General features: G+C 35.7%; 1 protein-coding gene across 7 annotated transcripts in view; it reads left to right on the top strand.

Annotated features, from left to right (window-relative positions):
* MBD5 (methyl-CpG binding domain protein 5) overlaps positions 1–18,857 on the top strand; it is a 484,478-nt gene that overhangs the window by 434,825 nt on the left and 30,796 nt on the right. For 4 of the 7 annotated variants that reach the window (XM_015475434.2, XM_015475435.3, XM_015475432.3 and 1 more), the window contains 2 exons: positions 1,888–4,020; positions 16,171–17,196. In XM_015475434.2, the coding sequence (XP_015330920.1) occupies positions 1,888–4,020; positions 16,171–17,196 (3,159 nt within the window). The remainder of the gene's footprint in view (positions 1–1,887; positions 4,021–16,170; positions 17,197–18,857) is intronic. The other 3 variants (XM_015475445.3, XM_015475436.3, NM_001191268.2) reach the window with 1 other exon arrangement.

The following is an 18,857-nucleotide window of genomic DNA, read 5'->3' as shown; positions in this document are numbered from 1 at the left end:
AAGAAATCCTTTCTAAACATCAGCTCCTTTCTAAATTCTGTTGAACATAAAAATGCCAATGTCTATATTTCTTATCATTGAACTATAGATGGCTATATAAATAAACAAGAAAAGACACAATTTGGTGGTTTTATTACTGAAGAGGACAGTCAGTCCTGTAATGATGTTAGTGATATTAATAGAGACAACTCTGTTCGCACTGAATGCCATGTAAGCCCCAAACATTTTCATGTGTTATTGCCTTGATTACGAACTTTAAAACTTTATTTAACAAAAAAAATGATTTCAGTTGAATTTATCTACTGCAATTCTCTTATATGATTTTTTCTCTTAATTTTCACATATTGTCCAGAAATCACTCTATCAAAGAATCTCTACCATGCCAGAAACAAAAAGTCCACACCTCCCAAGAAAAATATATATGTTCACTCTATTCTTTTACTTCTTAATTGTAACCTATCAAGACTTCTGTTTATCCAGGTTGAAAACTACTGTCTCAGAAATTGTTACATTATGATTCAACCTGCATAGTACCCAGCAGGTAGAAGTATATTTATCTAAAATGTGTAATTATCCATTCAAGTAAATATACCTCTGATTGCAAATGAATCTGAGAGTATACTTGCTGATATGCTGTAGGTCTCAGAATTGGGATGGCCAGTATATAATGCGAACAGTACCACTCCCATGTCCTGTGCCCTTAATAGAATCATTGGCATTTTCTCATGCAGCCCAGCTAGAGCTCAGCATCCTTTTCAGCACAGTTCTGTAAGCAGCCACCACCAGTTGATGAGAATTGGCATATGAAGCTAATTTTATTTGCCACCCCTGTTTTAGAAGTCACAACTTTATAAAATAGTTAAACATCTTTAGGGACTAAAAAAACTTAAAACTAGAATTCTGACATGATTGAATGAAAAATCTGTGTGATGAACCAGCCTGCTTTTGTTGCCTGTATTCTGTCTGATCTCCGAAAGAACTGAAGGGATTCCAAAAAACCAGCAAGGGAGCAATGCACTCTAAAAAGAGAACACTCAGTTGGAACCCAATACTGAAGATGGTGGCACTCTGACTAAATTTTGCATAAGAGTTCTATCCTAATAAAAGAATTGCAATCTTTTACCAAAGTTGGTTGATGAAGGCTGTTTTTACAGCAATGACTGATTAAGGGTAAAGTAATTGAAGTGTGGCAGTATTACCAACTTGATGTGAAGTTAGCATGATTGTTTAACTTCACTGTATTTACTGTTGTTACCACTCCCTTTATAAAAGATTGAGAATCCTGTTTACTTAATTCACAAAAATTAAGACTCTTTTACTGTCACAGTGAAAATGTTGGGATAAGAAAGAGTTTTTGTAGCTGTCTTGTGGAGGTTTATAGAAACATTTATAAGGTAAAAAATTTTCTGGTGAAAATGGCAGTTCATTTAAATCATCCAAAAAAATAGTATGCCAGACAGATTACAATTTTCTCTTGTAACTGTATTCTTAAAAAAATTCAAATCCAAATGATAATAACATTATCATTTCCATCTGGGCTGTCAATCTTGATTTTACATATGATAAACATTATTAGAATGAGTAATGTCTGTATGTACAGATTCAGAGCCCCATCCTTTCTCAACAGATAGGAGGTAAACAAGCATAATGAGCAGTTATTGAGAACCTTTGGTCAACTAAGGAAGAATAATGTGCATTTTTTTCAGACAAAATTTATTGTAGAATACAAACCTTTTTTTTTATTGCAGAGTCACAGTTTCTATTTGCAAATTTCTTTTTCCAGATGCCCTTCCTTTCTCATTTTCTCCTTTCCTTCCCTTCCTCCATTTTCACACAAAAGGATTGAGACTACTAACAGATTTTTTTTCTCTCTCTCTTTCACATCAGATGCAACTCCAGTAGTACCTTCACGGGCAGCAACTCCAAGATCTGTAAGAAATAAGTCACATGAAGGAATTACAAATTCTGTAATGCCTGAATGTAAGAATCCTTTCAAGTTAATGATTGGATCATCAAACACCATGGGAAGACTATATGTACAAGAACTGCCTGGAAGCCAGCAACAGGAACCCCACCCTGTCTACCCCCGGCAGAGATTGGGCAGCAATGAGCATGGACAGAAGTCTCCATTCCGTGGCAGCCATGGAGGCCTGCCCAGCCCCGCGTCGTCAGGTTCCCAGATATATGGAGACGGCTCGATCTCGCCAAGGACTGACCCACTCGGAAGCCCTGATGTCTTCACAAGAAATAATCCTGGTTTTCACGGAGCTCCCAATTCTAGTCCTATTCACCTGAATAGGACTCCTCTTTCTCCACCTTCAGTAATGCTACATGGTTCTCCTGTACAGTCATCCTGTGCAATGGCTGGAAGGACTAATATACCTCTTTCCCCAACCTTGACTACAAAGAGTCCAGTAATGAAAAAACCAATGTGTAATTTTTCAACTAATATGGAAATACCACGAGCAATGTTCCACCACAAACCACCCCAAGGCCCACCTCCCCCTCCACCTTCTTGTGCTCTTCAGAAAAAGCCATTAACATCTGAGAAAGATCCACTTGGCATTCTTGACCCTATTCCTAGTAAACCGGTGAATCAGAACCCTGTTATCATTAATCCAACTAGTTTCCATTCAAATGTCCACTCTCAGGTACCTGTGATGAATGTAAGCATGCCTCCTGCTGTTGTTCCTTTGCCAAGTAATCTCCCTTTGCCAACCGTAAAACCTGGTCATATGAATCATGGGAGTCATGTACAAAGAGTTCAGCATTCAGCTTCAACCTCCCTGTCCCCTTCTCCAGTGACATCCCCAGTGCACATGATGGGGACTGGAATTGGAAGGATTGAGGCATCGCCCCAAAGATCACGCTCATCTTCCACATCATCAGATCACGGAAATTTCATGATGCCACCTCTAGGACCCCAGGCCAATTGCAGTGGTATTAAGGTTCCACCCAGGTCACCAAGGTCAACAATAGGGTCCCCAAGGCCATCAATGCCATCAAGCCCTTCTACCAAGTCCGATGGACATCATCAGTACAAGGATATCCCTAACCCATTAATTGCTGGAATGAGTAATGTACTAAATCCCCCAAGCAGTGCAGCTTTTCCTACTGCATCTGCCGGAAGTGGTTCTGTAAAGAGTCAGCCTGGTTTGCTGGGAATGCCTTTAAATCAGATCTTGAACCAGCACAATGCTGCCTCCTTTCCAGCAAGTAGTTTACTCTCAGCAGCAGCCAAAGCACAGCTAGCAAATCAAAACAAACTTGCTGGTAACAACAGTAGCAGCAGTAGCAATTCTGGAGCTGTTGCTGGCAGTGGCAACACTGAAGGACATAGCACTTTAAACACCATGTTCCCTCCTACTGCCAACATGCTTCTCCCGTCAGGTGAAGGGCAAAGTGGTCGAGCAGCACTAAGAGATAAGCTGATGTCTCAGCAAAAAGACTCATTGCGGAAAAGAAAACAGCCACCTACCACAGTGTTGAGTTTGCTCAGACAGTCTCAAATGGATAGTTCTGCAGTTCCTAAACCTGGACCCGACTTGCTAAGGAAGCAGGGTCAGGGGTCGTTTCCCATCAGTTCAATGTCTCAGTTACTACAGTCTATGAGTTGTCAAAGCTCTCACTTGAGTAGCAATAGTACCCCGGGTTGTGGGGGCTCAAATACTGCTTTGCCTTGCTCTGCTAACCAGCTGCATTTTACAGATCCCAGTATGAACTCCAGTGTTCTTCAGAATTCACTGACACAGAGCATACCTTTAAGAGGGGAAGCCATGCACTGCCACAATGCAAACACTAACTTTGTTCACAGTAATAGTCCAGTCCCAAACCACCATCTTACAGGTTTAATAAATCAGATTCAGGCTAGCGGGAACTGTGGGATGCTCAGTCAGTCGGGCATGGCTTTAGGAAATTCATTACATCCCAATCCACCTCAGTCAAGAATTTCAACGTCCTCCACTCCAGTGATACCAAACAGCATTGTTAGCAGCTATAATCAAACAAGTTCTGAAGCAGGTATGGTTTTATTAGAAAAAAGTACCCAAAGGTACTAAACTTTTATACGTTTTTTTAAAATTTGTACCAAAATATTTATTATGATAAGAAATGATCCTTTCCCCGATGTGAAATTCTCATCATTTCTTTAGTATTTATAATTTTATTTACAGAATGCTAGGGATTTGTCTCTTAGAAAAAAATAACAACCAAGAGGATTCCATGTGTTTCCGTTATTTGTTGTCAATCTGTTGTTTTGAATTTCGTTCAACTTTCAGTTGGTTCAATAACCATTGGACTCTAAACTACGAAAGAAACCATAGAAGGCAGGATTTCCTGGTTCATGAGACATGTACTTGGTCAATGCCAATATAAAAGCCGTTTCCCCTAGCTTGTGTTTGTATTCAGGTAAATGAAGCTCACCTTGGAAGATCCAAAAAAGAGGCAAAAATAAATGGATATTTTTTTCTTCTTGCTGCTGACCAGAAATAGGTGAATGAATAGGAAGAGTTAACTAGAAGTTGTATGAAGTAGAAAGCTGTCTTCTAATGTGTTTTCTTATCCTAGTTTGCTATCCCTTATTACTATTTGTTTGAAAAAATTCAAAAATGGATATTGGCTACTTCCTTTTTTAAAAAGGTAATAATTTAAGTTTTCTAATAAAAAAGGCTTGAAAACCTGATTTCCAGAATTTTTGATCTTGAAATTATTTTACAGTTTTCTTGTAGAACTAAACCATTATTTTTACCATTGACATTATTGTATCTCATTATCTGCTATTAATGGAGACAGATTTATTTGAAAGTAGACACAGTAGAAAGAACTGTATTTTGTTCAGTAGAGTCCTCAGAAATTGCTATAAAAAAAATTTAAAGAAGCACTGTAGAGATAAATTCATGGAGACATCTGAAAATTTGACCATAAGAATATTAGAAATACCCAGAATCCAACAATAATGATTTGAGAGATTGGTGGGAAATGACAAGGTGGAAATAAAAAATGAATATAGAGACAGTATTACTCAGATATGAAAACAGTGGGCTTTTAAAACCAGATTGCTACTGGAAGTGAGAAAACTGCTGAGGCTTTTAATAGTAAGCTATTGTGTGGTTATATATAGACTGTTAGACCACCATGCTAGAAAGGCATTATGACCTACATGTCTTGGTTGTTGATAGTAAAATCAAGTGTTTTCCTTCCTGGTGTCACTACTTATACCTGCCATTCTCTACAACTTCTGTTATGTGTTATGTTTGATGTCAGTATTTAATGAAGAACTGTTCATTGACCTCTTGTGTTAAAAAGAATATAAGGTGAAAAAGATAATTGAAATGATTAGTGCCTTCTTGATAGTCTAAGAAAACTCATGAAGCTATTTTTTATGTGTTTAACAGGATACTTATTCCAAAGGGGCTTCCAGCTTCTCAGTGACTCGTATTTCTTTTTAGATAATCTCAAATAAATGAAAATTTAATCTTATGCATTTAGCAGATTAAAGTTACATAAAGTCAGTAACTATTTAAAAATACACTATATTTATTAAGCATACCTTCAATCATTTGGATGAGACATTGTTTGTCTCATTGTATTATATTTTTAAATTTTGATACCCCTTACCTCAACTTACTTTGTTTCAGGTCTAAGTTCATATTGCAAAGTGTACGTATTTTATTAATGATGTATTTTAATTTATCTATAATGGAAAAGACCGACATTTATTTATGTTCTTGTTTCTTCTGATTGTCAAGTTTAGACTTATTTTATATAGTCTTAGACATGTATTTTCTTGTTCCATGCCTCTCTGTAAAACATCAGATCTGGATTGCCAGTGCTGGGTTTGTTGAAACACGTATGTTGAAAATTTATTAATATAAGGAAAGTGTTAGCATATAAATAGTCAAAAGGGATGAGAATAAATGTCTAATAATGATGTGGATGTGACCAATCATGTGTCAGATAACAGAAAACATATGCTTGATAAAAATCTAGGTCAGTTAGAATTTTTTTAAGTATTAAACTTAATAAAATTAAATACTAATTAATGTATAGATCTGATGTGCAGCTGGTAATAAAAATGGGTAGATTTACTAATGTAGCTCTTTTGATGAGCTGATTTATTGACGAGGTCTCTAATATCATTCTTTTTAGATACACAGTGAACTGTGTCAGCTGAAGGTACTGTCGTGATAATTGCTTAGCAAACATCAAATAAACACCAGAGGTGGGCATTTACAGTGAGACAGCTGATGACAGACATAACTCTCCCATCAAGATTTGCTAAGTATTCCTAGCATACTAGGAAGACATTAGAAGAAAACACACTTTATTCTTAAAATGTTGCTTTTAGTTATCCTTGAGTACCTATGATGTACTAGGTTACTTACCTGTATTATTTCTAATTTGTGCAGTCTTCCAAAGTATAAGGTGTTCTTGTTCTCATTTTACAGATGGGTAAATTGAGCCTCAGAGAACTTGAGTATCCAAAGTCATACATAATTGAATAAGGATTTGAATTCAGGTTCATCTGATCCTAAAATCTGTTTTCTTCCCAGCTGCATAAGTTCTTCACTGGAAGCATCTAGTTGCCAAAAATACTGTTTTCCCTTCAAATCTTTAAAAATATCCAAAAGACAGTGAATTGAAGCACATCAATGCATGTTAGAAACCATGTTTGTAAACTTTTGATGCACTTTTAGACCAAAGTCACTTATTTTGCCTTCTCTCTCTGGACTCTGATATACTAGTATACAATAACTAGGATGTTTGTGTCAATGCAGATAAAATGTCCACAATATCAAAAGAACTACCCCTCATTTGTGAATTACATTTGCTAACCTTTATGTAAATGATTTTGTATTGCCTCACTCAGATAAGAATGGGTTTCCTAGTGGGTGATGTGTCAGTAGGCCTTTGTAGGAGACAGCTGTGCCCATGCCAGCCCCGTCACCCCAGTTTTGATAGCAGAGTGAGAGTGAGAGACACCTACAGGTGACAGGGCCCAAGTCTTCCTTGTGGTCGTGGAGCCTGAACAGAATTCAAATACCTCCTGCTCACCCCAGTGCCTTTTTTCCACTCTCCTAAGCAGCAGCTCAAAAATGTTCCATTAAGACTTCATTGAAGACCAGAAGTCACTCTGAAAACATTTAACTTGATAGGTTGTTTATTTTCAAGAACTTCTTTTATAGAGAGGTTTTTATTATAAACAACCCAAATATTCATGTTCTAGGCCTATATGTGAATACCAGTCCATATTTAAAATGTATTATAACTCATATATGAGAATTGAAGGCAAAGATAGTTAAAAAAAAAAAAAAATCAGATAAATACGAAATGCTTAGAAATCAGGTTTTATTAATTCTGTTCGGCATTTTGAAATTGCCTTTCCACTAAAGCTCTCTTAACACTTTGCATTGCAAAGTTTACAGGTTTCTATTAACATTTTGGCTATGAAATTACAAGTGAAGTTTAATATTTCCATGTAACAGATTTAGAAAACGACCAGTAGGATACTTGGTAACATTCCTCAAGTTGTAAAACAAAGTTCTGGTGGATCTGGCAACCAAACCCAATCAATTCCTCAGTCTCAGTCCAAACATTCAAACTGCTGAATGCAGGTATGTTATGAAATCCATCAGTCGTATATATATTTAAAGCAATTTTCAGTTTATGAAGTTAGTTGAATTTCAACATTTAAGTGGTTCCAGCATGTGTCCTGTTGTTTGGTTTAGGGAAGAATTCAAAATCAAGTGCCCTGACCGGCAGATTTCATCGGGGCCATGCCTCCTCAGGCCTCTGACCGCTGCCCACCTGTTTACCACAGAACAAAAACACGCATGCCAGTAACTGGGGCCTTTGCAGAGGACCCAGCCTTTCATGGCCCTGTGGGTTTTCAAAGTTTTCAAAGAAGCAAAAAGATTTAGACTGTTCTAACCAACTTAATAACTGAAGCTTGCCTTCCTCCAAATGATAAAGTCATTAAATACAACTTTTTCACTTTAAAATGCCTTTTATATTCTCACTTTTTGGTAATAAACATTTAATCAGCTCTTCTAAACACATGAAAATAAAGTCCTGTGAAGGGGCAGAGTATGAGTTTGTACCAAAAGAGTAAATAATTCAATCATTTCTTTGCCTTAACTCTTAAAGATATACATCGACTAACAAGAATATAAATACACCTGTGAATAAATATATGCTCATGAATATTTATATATATATTTTTTAACTCTGGAAAAGAAAGTGTTTTTTCAGCACAAAATACATTTGATTGAAACTCAGTGCAGCCTCTGAACTGGTAGGTATAAGAAACTTAGAGACCACAAAAGGATACTTCATATATAAGCTTGGCTTTTTGTTCTCTGTATTTATTTATTCTTAGAACATCCTAGTAAAGAAAGGGAAACTGTCATTCCCTTCATTTGAGGTTATAGTTGCAAAAAGGTTATGGGATAAAAATACTCCAGGATGGATTATTGTACATGTTAGCTCTCTCAGGATATGGGACGTTTGAAGGGAAGTAAGCCTCTTGTCTAATGTAGACATACAGTGAAAAAAGGCAAAGATTGCTTTAAGGCTGTGACTGAATTAACAATAGTTGCTATTGAAAGTATTTCCACCCAAGTTTTTAAATGCCTAGATTCCTCATCTGATTGATGCACAGACTTCTAGGTTGAAAGTTGCCCTTTGCTCTTGTTTTTTAATCAAATACCAAAACTATATTAAATTCTTGATTATGTGATAAAAATCTATGTCTTTTAGATAAATTTTTGCAAAATGAGCCATTTCTTCTTTGCTGTAAGATATTTTTACAACAGACAATGTCTTGCTGTTTAAGAAGGTTTCCTAATATCAGGGTTACACCACTTGCTTTGTTTACATAATCCAGGTTTAATGTTTCCTCGTGTACAAAAAAAGGAATTAAAATATGTTTGATTTTAGACATTGAGTCTATGTAATCAAAAGTGAGAACTCATAGTGGTATGATATGTTTGCTGATTCAATGGTCTATTTTGTACCTTTCAAGAAATAAATTGTCCCAGTGTGCAAATTGGGAGAATTCTATTCTATTGCAATACACTAAGCTTACTTATAAAACCACTATAAATCCTTAAGATCTCAAGGAGATGCCTAAGCTTTATTTACTAAAATCAAGTGGTCTAAAAATATTGAAGTAGCCTTTAAAAGTACCCAAATTCTAGGCAGTAAAGTTAACTCTACCAAGATCTGACTCATTAAAAAAAATGCTGAAACATATTTCCTACAGTGTCATCAAAACATTTCATTTCCATGTGCATGTAGTACTAAATCAAGTCATAAACTTCTACCTTCTAGGAACTTCTATCACACAACATTAATGCTAACAAAGGAAAGAGTAGAGTAAAAGTTATTTTCTAAGAATTATACTTTTGGCAAAGTCAAAGTAACAACTCACCATTTTACAGATTTAGAATGGAACTAGACAGAAGTCTGCAGGAGTTGCCAAGATACTCCAGGGGTAGGAGCTAATCCAGGGAAATTCAGAATCTCTCTCCAAGACCCACGGGTACAGGTATAGGAGAGAGTAGTATTTATCACAGATGCCCTAGAGCAGGGCTCCTGGACTGCATAACTCCACAGGGATACCTGCCGCACTAGAGTCTGATAAGTATGCCTCCTGAAACACAGCTCCATAGATCATCCCCACAGAGCTGAGCAACTGAGAGGCCTGATCCTAAAGCAGTGTTTTTCAAACTTTTTTTTTTACATCTAATTTCTTTCTAACAAGAATTAACTTGGATTCCATTTCACCAAAGAGAAGTTTTTAATGTACAACAAAAATTTCCTGAAAAAACCCTCCATGTGATGCACTCTGCCATTCTGTCTCATCATATCTTATCCTATCTCGTATTTTTATGACAGTCATGATCCACTGAAATTATTTCATCACCCACTAACAGAGCATGCCCCAGCATTCACATGTATAAGTTAACAGAATCAGTTTCCACAAAATAATATCATGGCTATGCATTGTACTTTTTTTTCTTTACTATTTCATTTATCAAAATATACTGATTGAGGGTATGTGAAATTGATTTTACAGCCTTTAAATAGCTCTAAACATTGTCTTAAAATATTCATGAGGTAGTTAAGTCCGTATCGAGCATCTAGTATGTGCTCAGCACTGTTTAGCACTGAAGATAAAATAGTATACAGTGGAAGGACACAAAGTTAACTGTTAATAACCTAGAAACTACTTGCTCTGCTCATTAAACAAAATGGGGCGAACTCCCAGTTCGAATATTGACAGTTGGAGCATATTAACTGTTATTCTAGCATACAGAGGGAACAGAAATCCTACCAACCAAGAGAATTAACCTCTTCTCTCAGCATTTGTTTCCTTACAATAACTATTAAGAAAAATGTGATAAAAAGCATTTGTAAAACAAAAACCATTGTTACTTGAGAAACTGAAAAATCTCAAGCTTTTTTTTTTTTCATTTCAACAGCTTTTAGAGTAATCCTATGTGTTAATAGAGGAACCAGAAATGATCAGTAATAAAACACACAATTTTGTCTGACCCCATAAGAATGGCCTCCTTGATCCAGTCATCATCACTCTGACCTCATACTCCAAGGTACAGGCTACATTCCTTCCTTCCACTGGTCTTGCCTCTTCCCTAAGAGGTTGGCCCTATTGACTGCAGAGAGTATTTTCTCAGATACTGCCACCAGTTCCTCCCCACTCTTACTCCTAAGTTGTTTTGGTTTTCGGTGAAGAACAAATAGACACTAGTTCCTAGGGCTTCCTGTCTACTTCTGGTAAAGGAATGCTGAGTGTTTATATCAACATCCAAGGTACAAGACAGAGACTGGTATATCTTTGTAAATACATGTTACCATGTCATTACTAAGGCTTGGGAAACTAATGTTGGAAGATCTAGACTGCTCATAAAAGTTATCTTTCAATTTTTTAAATCAATCCTTTAAATAGGAGAATTTTTTTCTCTTTTCATGGGATTGAAAAGTATATTTACTAGACTCACCAGGGCATGATATTTTCTTCTGTCTCTAGAAGCATTCATTTTTAAGGATTATCATTGATCCTGTTTGCAATTGAAATACACTTGCCAAAGCAAATGATAAAGGTCAGATAGTGAAGGAGTACCTTCTATATGATTTATTTCTTAGGTTCTTGAATTTTGTGGCTAAAAAATCAGTATTTGGGCTTATCAATTTAGAAAAAGTTTTATAGCATGAAGTTATATGTACCAAAATTGGGACTGTAGGCCGAACTGGTGTTATGGCATTTTTAAATTATTTTTAATTGAAAGATAATTGCTTTACGATATTGTGTTGGTTTCTGCCATACATCAACATGAGTCAGCCATAGGTACATAGGTCCCATCCCTCTTGAACCTCCCTCCCACCTCCCACCCCTTCCCACCTCTCTAGGTTGTCACAGAGACCCAGTTGGAGTTCCCTGAGTCATACAGCAAATTCCCATTATAATGATATTTTTAAAACACTTGTTGGTCAATTGGAATGAGCCTTATGCCCTCCCTGTGCACATACAAAGAAATGTGCAACAGTATTAATACTTAAGGGCCAACTATGAAAGAGTTTAGCCTAATATGAACAACGGCTTTTCTCAGAGTATTAGTGACAAGAGAAAAAAAATCTAAAGAGGTAGACGGTACTTTTTTTTTGAAAAGCAATTTTTTTAAAATGAGATGAAACATCTCAAGAATGAAATTTAGTAACAGGAAAAATATCCTTTAAAAAATCCTAAAAAGAAATTACTGATGCTATTTCTGTATAAACACTCATACACAGACACACATACATTATAAATTATATGTGTGTGTGAAGAATACAGTTTACATCTGAAAATCTGCCCCACAGGAAGAACTCCCACTGTTGTTTCCTAATTGTACTGGACTATCTCAATCTCTGATTGGGTGTCTAGGAATATGATCTCACACCAGGGATGTTTGTTTGGGTAGCTTTCCAGTCTTAATTTCTTACTTCTTTAAAAGTAACAGCAAACAATGAGAAAAAGAAGTTATGCCAGTTTGTGGTGCCGCTGGCTGGTGTGAGATAAAAATTCTTTCCAATTAAAGGACTTTTCCAGCTTGCTAACTTGTTCCAGGCTCCCAGCTGCCTTTTAGTTATTTAACTGCTAAATGTTCAGTGAATAGTTTGCTTTTTTTAAAAAAAAAAAAAACCCCAAAACTATCTCCTTCATTAGATTAAGCACAAAACAGCTGCTCCCACCAAAAAAAATCAGCTTTGAGAAAACATTTGTCCCCATATGCTTCAACAGATGATAGTTTTTTATGCAGAGATAAGTAGTAAGTTCACCAGAGAATGCCTATTCAGGATTAAGTGGTTCAAAAATAAGCAATTTCCAGTTTTCCTTCCAGCTATAAAAATTGATGGGATCCTCTTTCAGTGACCCCAACAATAATGAGTGACTATAAGAATTCAGAGTACTTTGGGATGGACCTCTTCCTCTGTAAGATTATTTTAACTCTCCAGCATACCTGGGAGTCTTCTAAAGTAACTTGACATCTTCCAACCATCTCCTTTTCAGCAGCCTTTATCTCCTGGCACTGGACCAGGAGATAAAGAGTCAGTTTTCACAATACAAGAGTTAAAATACACGATACAAGTCAGTTTTCACTTTCTCTACTAATGGGTGGTATTCTCTCGTCCACATACACACTTGCCACACACAGAGAGCAAGTGATCTGATTTCTAGAAGTTGAATGCATGTTTTACAATCTTAATAGATTGATTCAACCAACATTTTTTGAATGCCAACCATGTGTTAGAGACTCTTGGATCTTGGAAATACGAGGGAAATAAGTAATCCTTGTCTTTAATGGTTTAGAAAGATGACTTTAAATACCTTCACTGCTTGTCTAAGGCGGCAGCAGGTTTAACCAGGGTTGGGAGGGCTGGAGTGGGTAGAAAATCAGCGTACAATATTTTCAGTCATATTTCTTTGTTTTGAGGACACATAGGATTCTTATTACCCTCCATATACTTTATTACCTCCTTGTCTATTTTTAAAATTATTTTGCTTCCACTTAGAAGCCCATTGTTTCCTTTTCCACTCTCAAATCCCAGATCAAAGGTTACCACTTGCTTAGTTTTTCCTAACACCTTCAGTTTTACGATTGTCCCCTTGTTATATACCTGCTATAGTTCCTAGCATATTGCCTTGTAGTTATACTAACTTTATGAAAAGAGCTTTAAAATTTCATGGTTCATAATAAGCTCTCAATAAATGTTTATTTGAGACAGACAGGTAGATCTGTGTGTTTATCACTGTGTGTTTATCACATTGTCTAAATTCTGCTTTCCTGAAAGAATAGGCAGGGTGTTGTGTTATTGTTGTTTGTCTGTATCATCATTTTTATCCTTTTGTTCAGCAGAGTATACTTGATTGTTAAATTGGGTGTGTTGAAAACTAGGGAAAATAAAAAATATGCCTTGATCCACGTATTACCCTTAAGAAGCTTGTGATACTCACCACCTTCTTGTTTGCAATGCAAAAATATACCCAGAATAACCATATTTTCTTTATTGTAATTCCTCAAGAATATTTAGATGGAGAACTTTTAGAATAATGTCCCCAAATGATTACTTTCATAAATCCTCAAAATGGATGTTTCTGTTTCACAAAATAAAGATAAAAGAGTAATAACCTATAAGGAAATCCTTCATCTACAAAGCCTTGTATACACACTAGACTATTTCAGAAATGTACTCTTGACTGTGATTAGAGAAATGATGATCTGTACATTTAAATATGTCATTATTATTTAGCAGATAGGGGAAAAAGCCAGAGATAGTGATTACTAGTAAATAAGAGTTTTTATTAGCTTGTTCAAAAAAATGGTTTCCAAATGCAAATAAAGCAAAATACCTATTTATGGAAATGGCAGCAAGATTTAAGGAGCACTGAAATGTTTAAGGTGTTACTGTTTTTTATCACTGATCTGAATTAATATTTAAAGATTTGTATACCCTATGCCTACCTCAGCATCTTATCTCCTTTAAATGCAACAGTGAGAGCTTTAAAAAAATAAATAAAGTAGACCACAGCAGCTAGAAGACTTGCAAAGTCATACTATAGAAATATATGTGTTGGATATGCTGATTTTATACTCCGTACTGTTACGACATCATCACAACTAACTTTAGCTACTAATGTCAATAATGATGACAATGATAGCTCCTTTTATTTGTATACTTTTACATGTTGCAAGCCTTTCACTTACCTGTCTCTGATGCTCACAACGATCATGCCAGTGAATTTCCTTAGAAAATTTCAAAGGTAGGAAACTTTCATATACAGGAAGATGTCCATTCCCATGTTATATATAATAATGAAAAAATCAAAATATGAATGCCAAACTTTATCAGGTAGTTCAATAAATATGATCAGTCTACATGCTACATGGTTAAAAGTATTCATATAGAGTCTATATATCAAAAAGGAAAAACCCTTGTGTTATTCTGATAGAAAATAAGAAAAATATATCATTGTATTTGTACTTCTATTACAACTATGGAAACATTTCTGTGTATTTGGACAAGGCCTCAGTGGTAACATAGTCATATATAAAGTTTGTTGTGATGGCATAGCACAGCAGTAAAATGTTTGAATTATTTTAGATTTTCAGTAACACTGTATTGTTCATTATAACATATACATGTCTAATACTTTAATAAATGTATGTGCTTATAATAACTAATATTTGCTAAATGTATATATTATTATAAAACAATGCATTTCTTTAGGGTAAGACATTTTCCAAAAGATGCTTGTAGGTTCCTTTTCAACAGAATGTGATTCTCACCCTCCCCACACCCACCTTGTACATCTGGATCACCAGGGGTGATTTCAAAGAATACTACTGCCCAGGCTGTACCCCAAGAGATGAGTTCTGTGCTGATCTTGGTTAGGACCCAGACATTGGTTGGTTTGTTGGCTTGTTTGTTTTGTGCAGCTTGGATTGGTAACAACTAAAACAATTATGATACACAACTCTAATTTTATTATTAAATTCCTTGAATTTTCATCTTTAGCATACATAAGATTTTCACAATTAAGAATACCATTGGATGAAGACTGGTTAAGGAATCATGAGTATAAAGTATCTTTATGCTATTAGAATGACAAAGATTTAAAAATAATGATAAACACAGTGTTGATGAGAAAAATGAGCACTACCGACATTGTTTATAGAAATATAAATGGAATGCATATTGATCAGCTACACTGGAGGGCAGTCTGACAATGTGTATCCAGAGCTTTAAAATATATGTAAACCTTTTGTCCCTGGAACTCTACTTTTAAGAATTTTTCCTTAGAAAACAATTGAGCATATTAGCAAAGATGAGTAAATAAGAATGTTTATCATAGTGTTGTTTAAAATAGTAAAAGATTGTAAATTATCAAAATATCCACAACTGTGGATTGAATAAATTATGGTATATCCATACATGGATACTAGTCAAATAGATCTATAGTTAACATGAAAGAATAGTAACAATGTATTGATAAAAGAAAAGTTACAAAACAATATGATTCTGTTTTTGTTAAAAATATATGTAACATATATGTGTGTGTGTGTGTGTGTCTGCATATGTAATACATACATACAGGTGGAAAAGCCCAGAAAACTATACACTAAAATATTAATATATCTACATAGGTACTTTTTATTATCTGTTTTATATTCTCATGCATATTCTATTTGGTTTTTTCCCCTAAAAGAAAATACTAGTAATATAAAGACCAAAAACTTTTTTTTTTATGTAAAAATATATTTTGAAAAATGAAGCCTTGTTACTTTTTTCTAACCAAATGAATGGACTACAACACAGCTTTCCCCATTTTCACTTTGTCCGGCTGTGAAAAACAAGATATTTGACAGAACAGCTATTTCTTAAAGTGCTAAACTTCTCCAGAATATTTACATTCAAAGTAGATTAAGAGGTATGAAGTTGAACTTGTTTCATTAACGTGTCAGATCATCTCTAATTACAATTAATCTGGTTAGCCTCTATAAAGATGGCATGTAATATATTCATCGAAATATATCTCAATGTATTTTTATAGAGAAGTCTTCCTTAACCTCCGTAATTAATAAATGGGTTTTTTCCCCTTTCTTTCAGGCGGTTCAGGACCATCCTCCTCCATAGCCATAGCTGGCATCAACCACCCTGCCATCACAAAGACAACATCTGTTCTTCAAGACGGCGTCATAGTCACCACCGCAGCTGGAAACCCACTGCAGAGTCAGCTGCCCATTGGGAGTGATTTTCCTTTTGTTGGCCAGGAGCACGCACTTCATTTTCCATCCAACAGCACTTCAAACAACCATCTTCCACACCCCTTGAACCCCAGCCTCCTCAGTTCTCTACCTATCTCTTTGCCAGTGAATCAACAGCATCTCCTAAACCAGAATCTATTAAATATCTTCCAGCCTTCAGCAGGAGAAGGCAAGTCTGAGATCAACCTCCACCCTTTAGGTTTTCTCAACCCGAATGTAAACGCTGCTTTAGCTTTTCTCTCCGGTGACATGGATGGGCAGGTATTGCAGCCTGTTCACTTTCAACTCTTAGCAGCCCTGCTTCAGAACCAAGCCCACGCAGCTGCCATGCTTCCCCTGCCATCTTTCAATCTGGCCATCTCAGATATTTTGCAACAGCAAAATACCCCCTTACCCTCATTAACACAGATGACAGCCCCACCAGACCATTTGCCAAGCAATCAGTCAGAGAACAGCCGAGCTGAGACCCTTTTAACCAACCCCCTGGGGAACCCTTTACCAAGCTTTGCAGGCAGTGACACTACTTTTAACCCCCTCTTCCTCCCAGCTGTCACTGGGGCCTCAGGATTAATGGCCTTGAATCCCCAGCTGTTGGGAGGTGTCCTGAACTCGGCATCGGCCAACACCGCTAATCATCCAGAGGTTTCCATAGCAACTTCTTCCCAGGCAACCACTACCACAACCACTACATCATCAGCAGTGGCAGCACTGACTGTCTCAACACTTGGTGGGACAGCAGTGGTGTCAATGGCAGAAACATTGCTGAATATATCTAATAATGCTGGGAATACACCTGGTCCAGCTAAACTCAACAGTAACTCTGTGGTGCCACAGCTACTTAACCCTCTACTGGGGACAGGTCTGCTTGGTAAGTTAAATTTTTTCACAAATTTTTACAAAAGAAACGTTTTTCTAATTCTATTTTCTCCTTTAAAAAAAAAACCTCCATTTTGTCACACTATTTTTAAAAATGTTTTTGTTATGTCACAGCTTGCTTAAGGAAGAACTAAATATAATAACACCCACATACAACCATAGTTATACAAACATGAAAATGACTTTTTCCTTTTCCCCTATTCTAGAAATACTAAATGTCATTTTAATCTGCCTTCTCTCCTAATTCTGATGCCACCTAAACCTAACCTACTCATCATTCTCTTAAGCCAAGTAGTGTCTTATTTTTCAAATAATTAAAGCACAGGTACACCTTAAAAATAACATTTATTTGAATTTTAGTTGATGTGGCATCACAGGGTTAGTATGAGCAGCTGCACTGTGGATGAAAACAGTTTGAGGAAGTGCTTTTCCAGGTGATCCCTAAATTAATGAAACTAAATGCTTATCCATAAGAAACTAAATGCTTAAAATAAGAAACAAGACATAAAAACATTCAAAGTTAATGCTTGCCCAAGTTCAAGGAAACAAATAGCTACTGCTCGGTTTTCTCAAACAGTATTATTCTTTAGAACTTTGTGGCTTAAAAACAAAATCCTTTATGTAGATTATCTTATCTCAAAAAATTTATAAAATCTTGTCAAGTATATTCAGCTGTTTGATGCCGGTAATTGTAGTATAGAGATGGTGCCCATAAAGTCTGGAAACATAGGCAAATGTACATGATATTGTCAAGGGCATCTTCAGTAGCTAAAAAAATAATATGTTTCTAGTTTTCATAAGCACCTTTATAAAATAGTTTAATTACTCCTATTTGGCAATCAAATTAGTGTAGTAAAGAACCTAAAAAGCGCTACAGATTTCAAGTCATAGGACAATTTCTATGACATTATCCTCAAAATAAGGTCAATGTAATTTCAAAACAAGTTAATTTTGAAGTTCGAATATAACTTTGGTATTAACTATCGAAGCCTGGTGGGCTGCTGTCCAATTGGGTCGCACAGAGTCGGACACAACTGAAGCGACTTAGCAGCAGCAGGAGCAGCATCCTATCTGATTATATAACATTTATTCTTTATGACTATGACAGTGAATTTTTCTGTATTACTAGCTTTATTTACAATTTTAATTTTAGGTAACCAAAATACCGAATACATACTTTATGTAAAAACAAAATGTATATTAAAACAGACAAAATACATATTAATACATATTTCTAAACCAAATTTAATTTGATTTGGTGGTAGTTATTATTATGGCTTGAGAACTAAGTTTTGTAAACAGGCCTGGTCAGGCCCACGTATTTTAACTATCTTATGATTGCTAAAGCATTTAGGGCTAATTTTAACCTTTAATTGTGGTTGCTTTAACAAAAATGGCTTCAAGGAATTCTATGACACTGAAGATCAATATATAAGGATTGGCTAATGGATAGACCAAAAACTAACTAGTCTCTCCATGATATGAAAGATAAATAATGATTATGAAAGATAAATAAGAAAATTAGTCTTTCTTACCACTTAGTAAGACTTTGAGGAGAAAAAGAGAAAAGAGTTACCATGTAAGTCTAGTTTTTAGTTTTTTTTAGAAATCCTCAAGAAAGATAGGCATAGGACCTCCAAAGAATCACATTGA

The sequence above is a fragment of the Bos taurus genome, chromosome 2 (assembly GCF_002263795.3).
Source record: "Bos taurus isolate L1 Dominette 01449 registration number 42190680 breed Hereford chromosome 2, ARS-UCD2.0, whole genome shotgun sequence".
Lineage (NCBI taxonomy): Eukaryota > Metazoa > Chordata > Mammalia > Artiodactyla > Bovidae > Bos > Bos taurus.
Note: the sequence above shows the minus strand (reverse complement) of the source record. Positions and strands in the feature narration are given on the sequence as shown.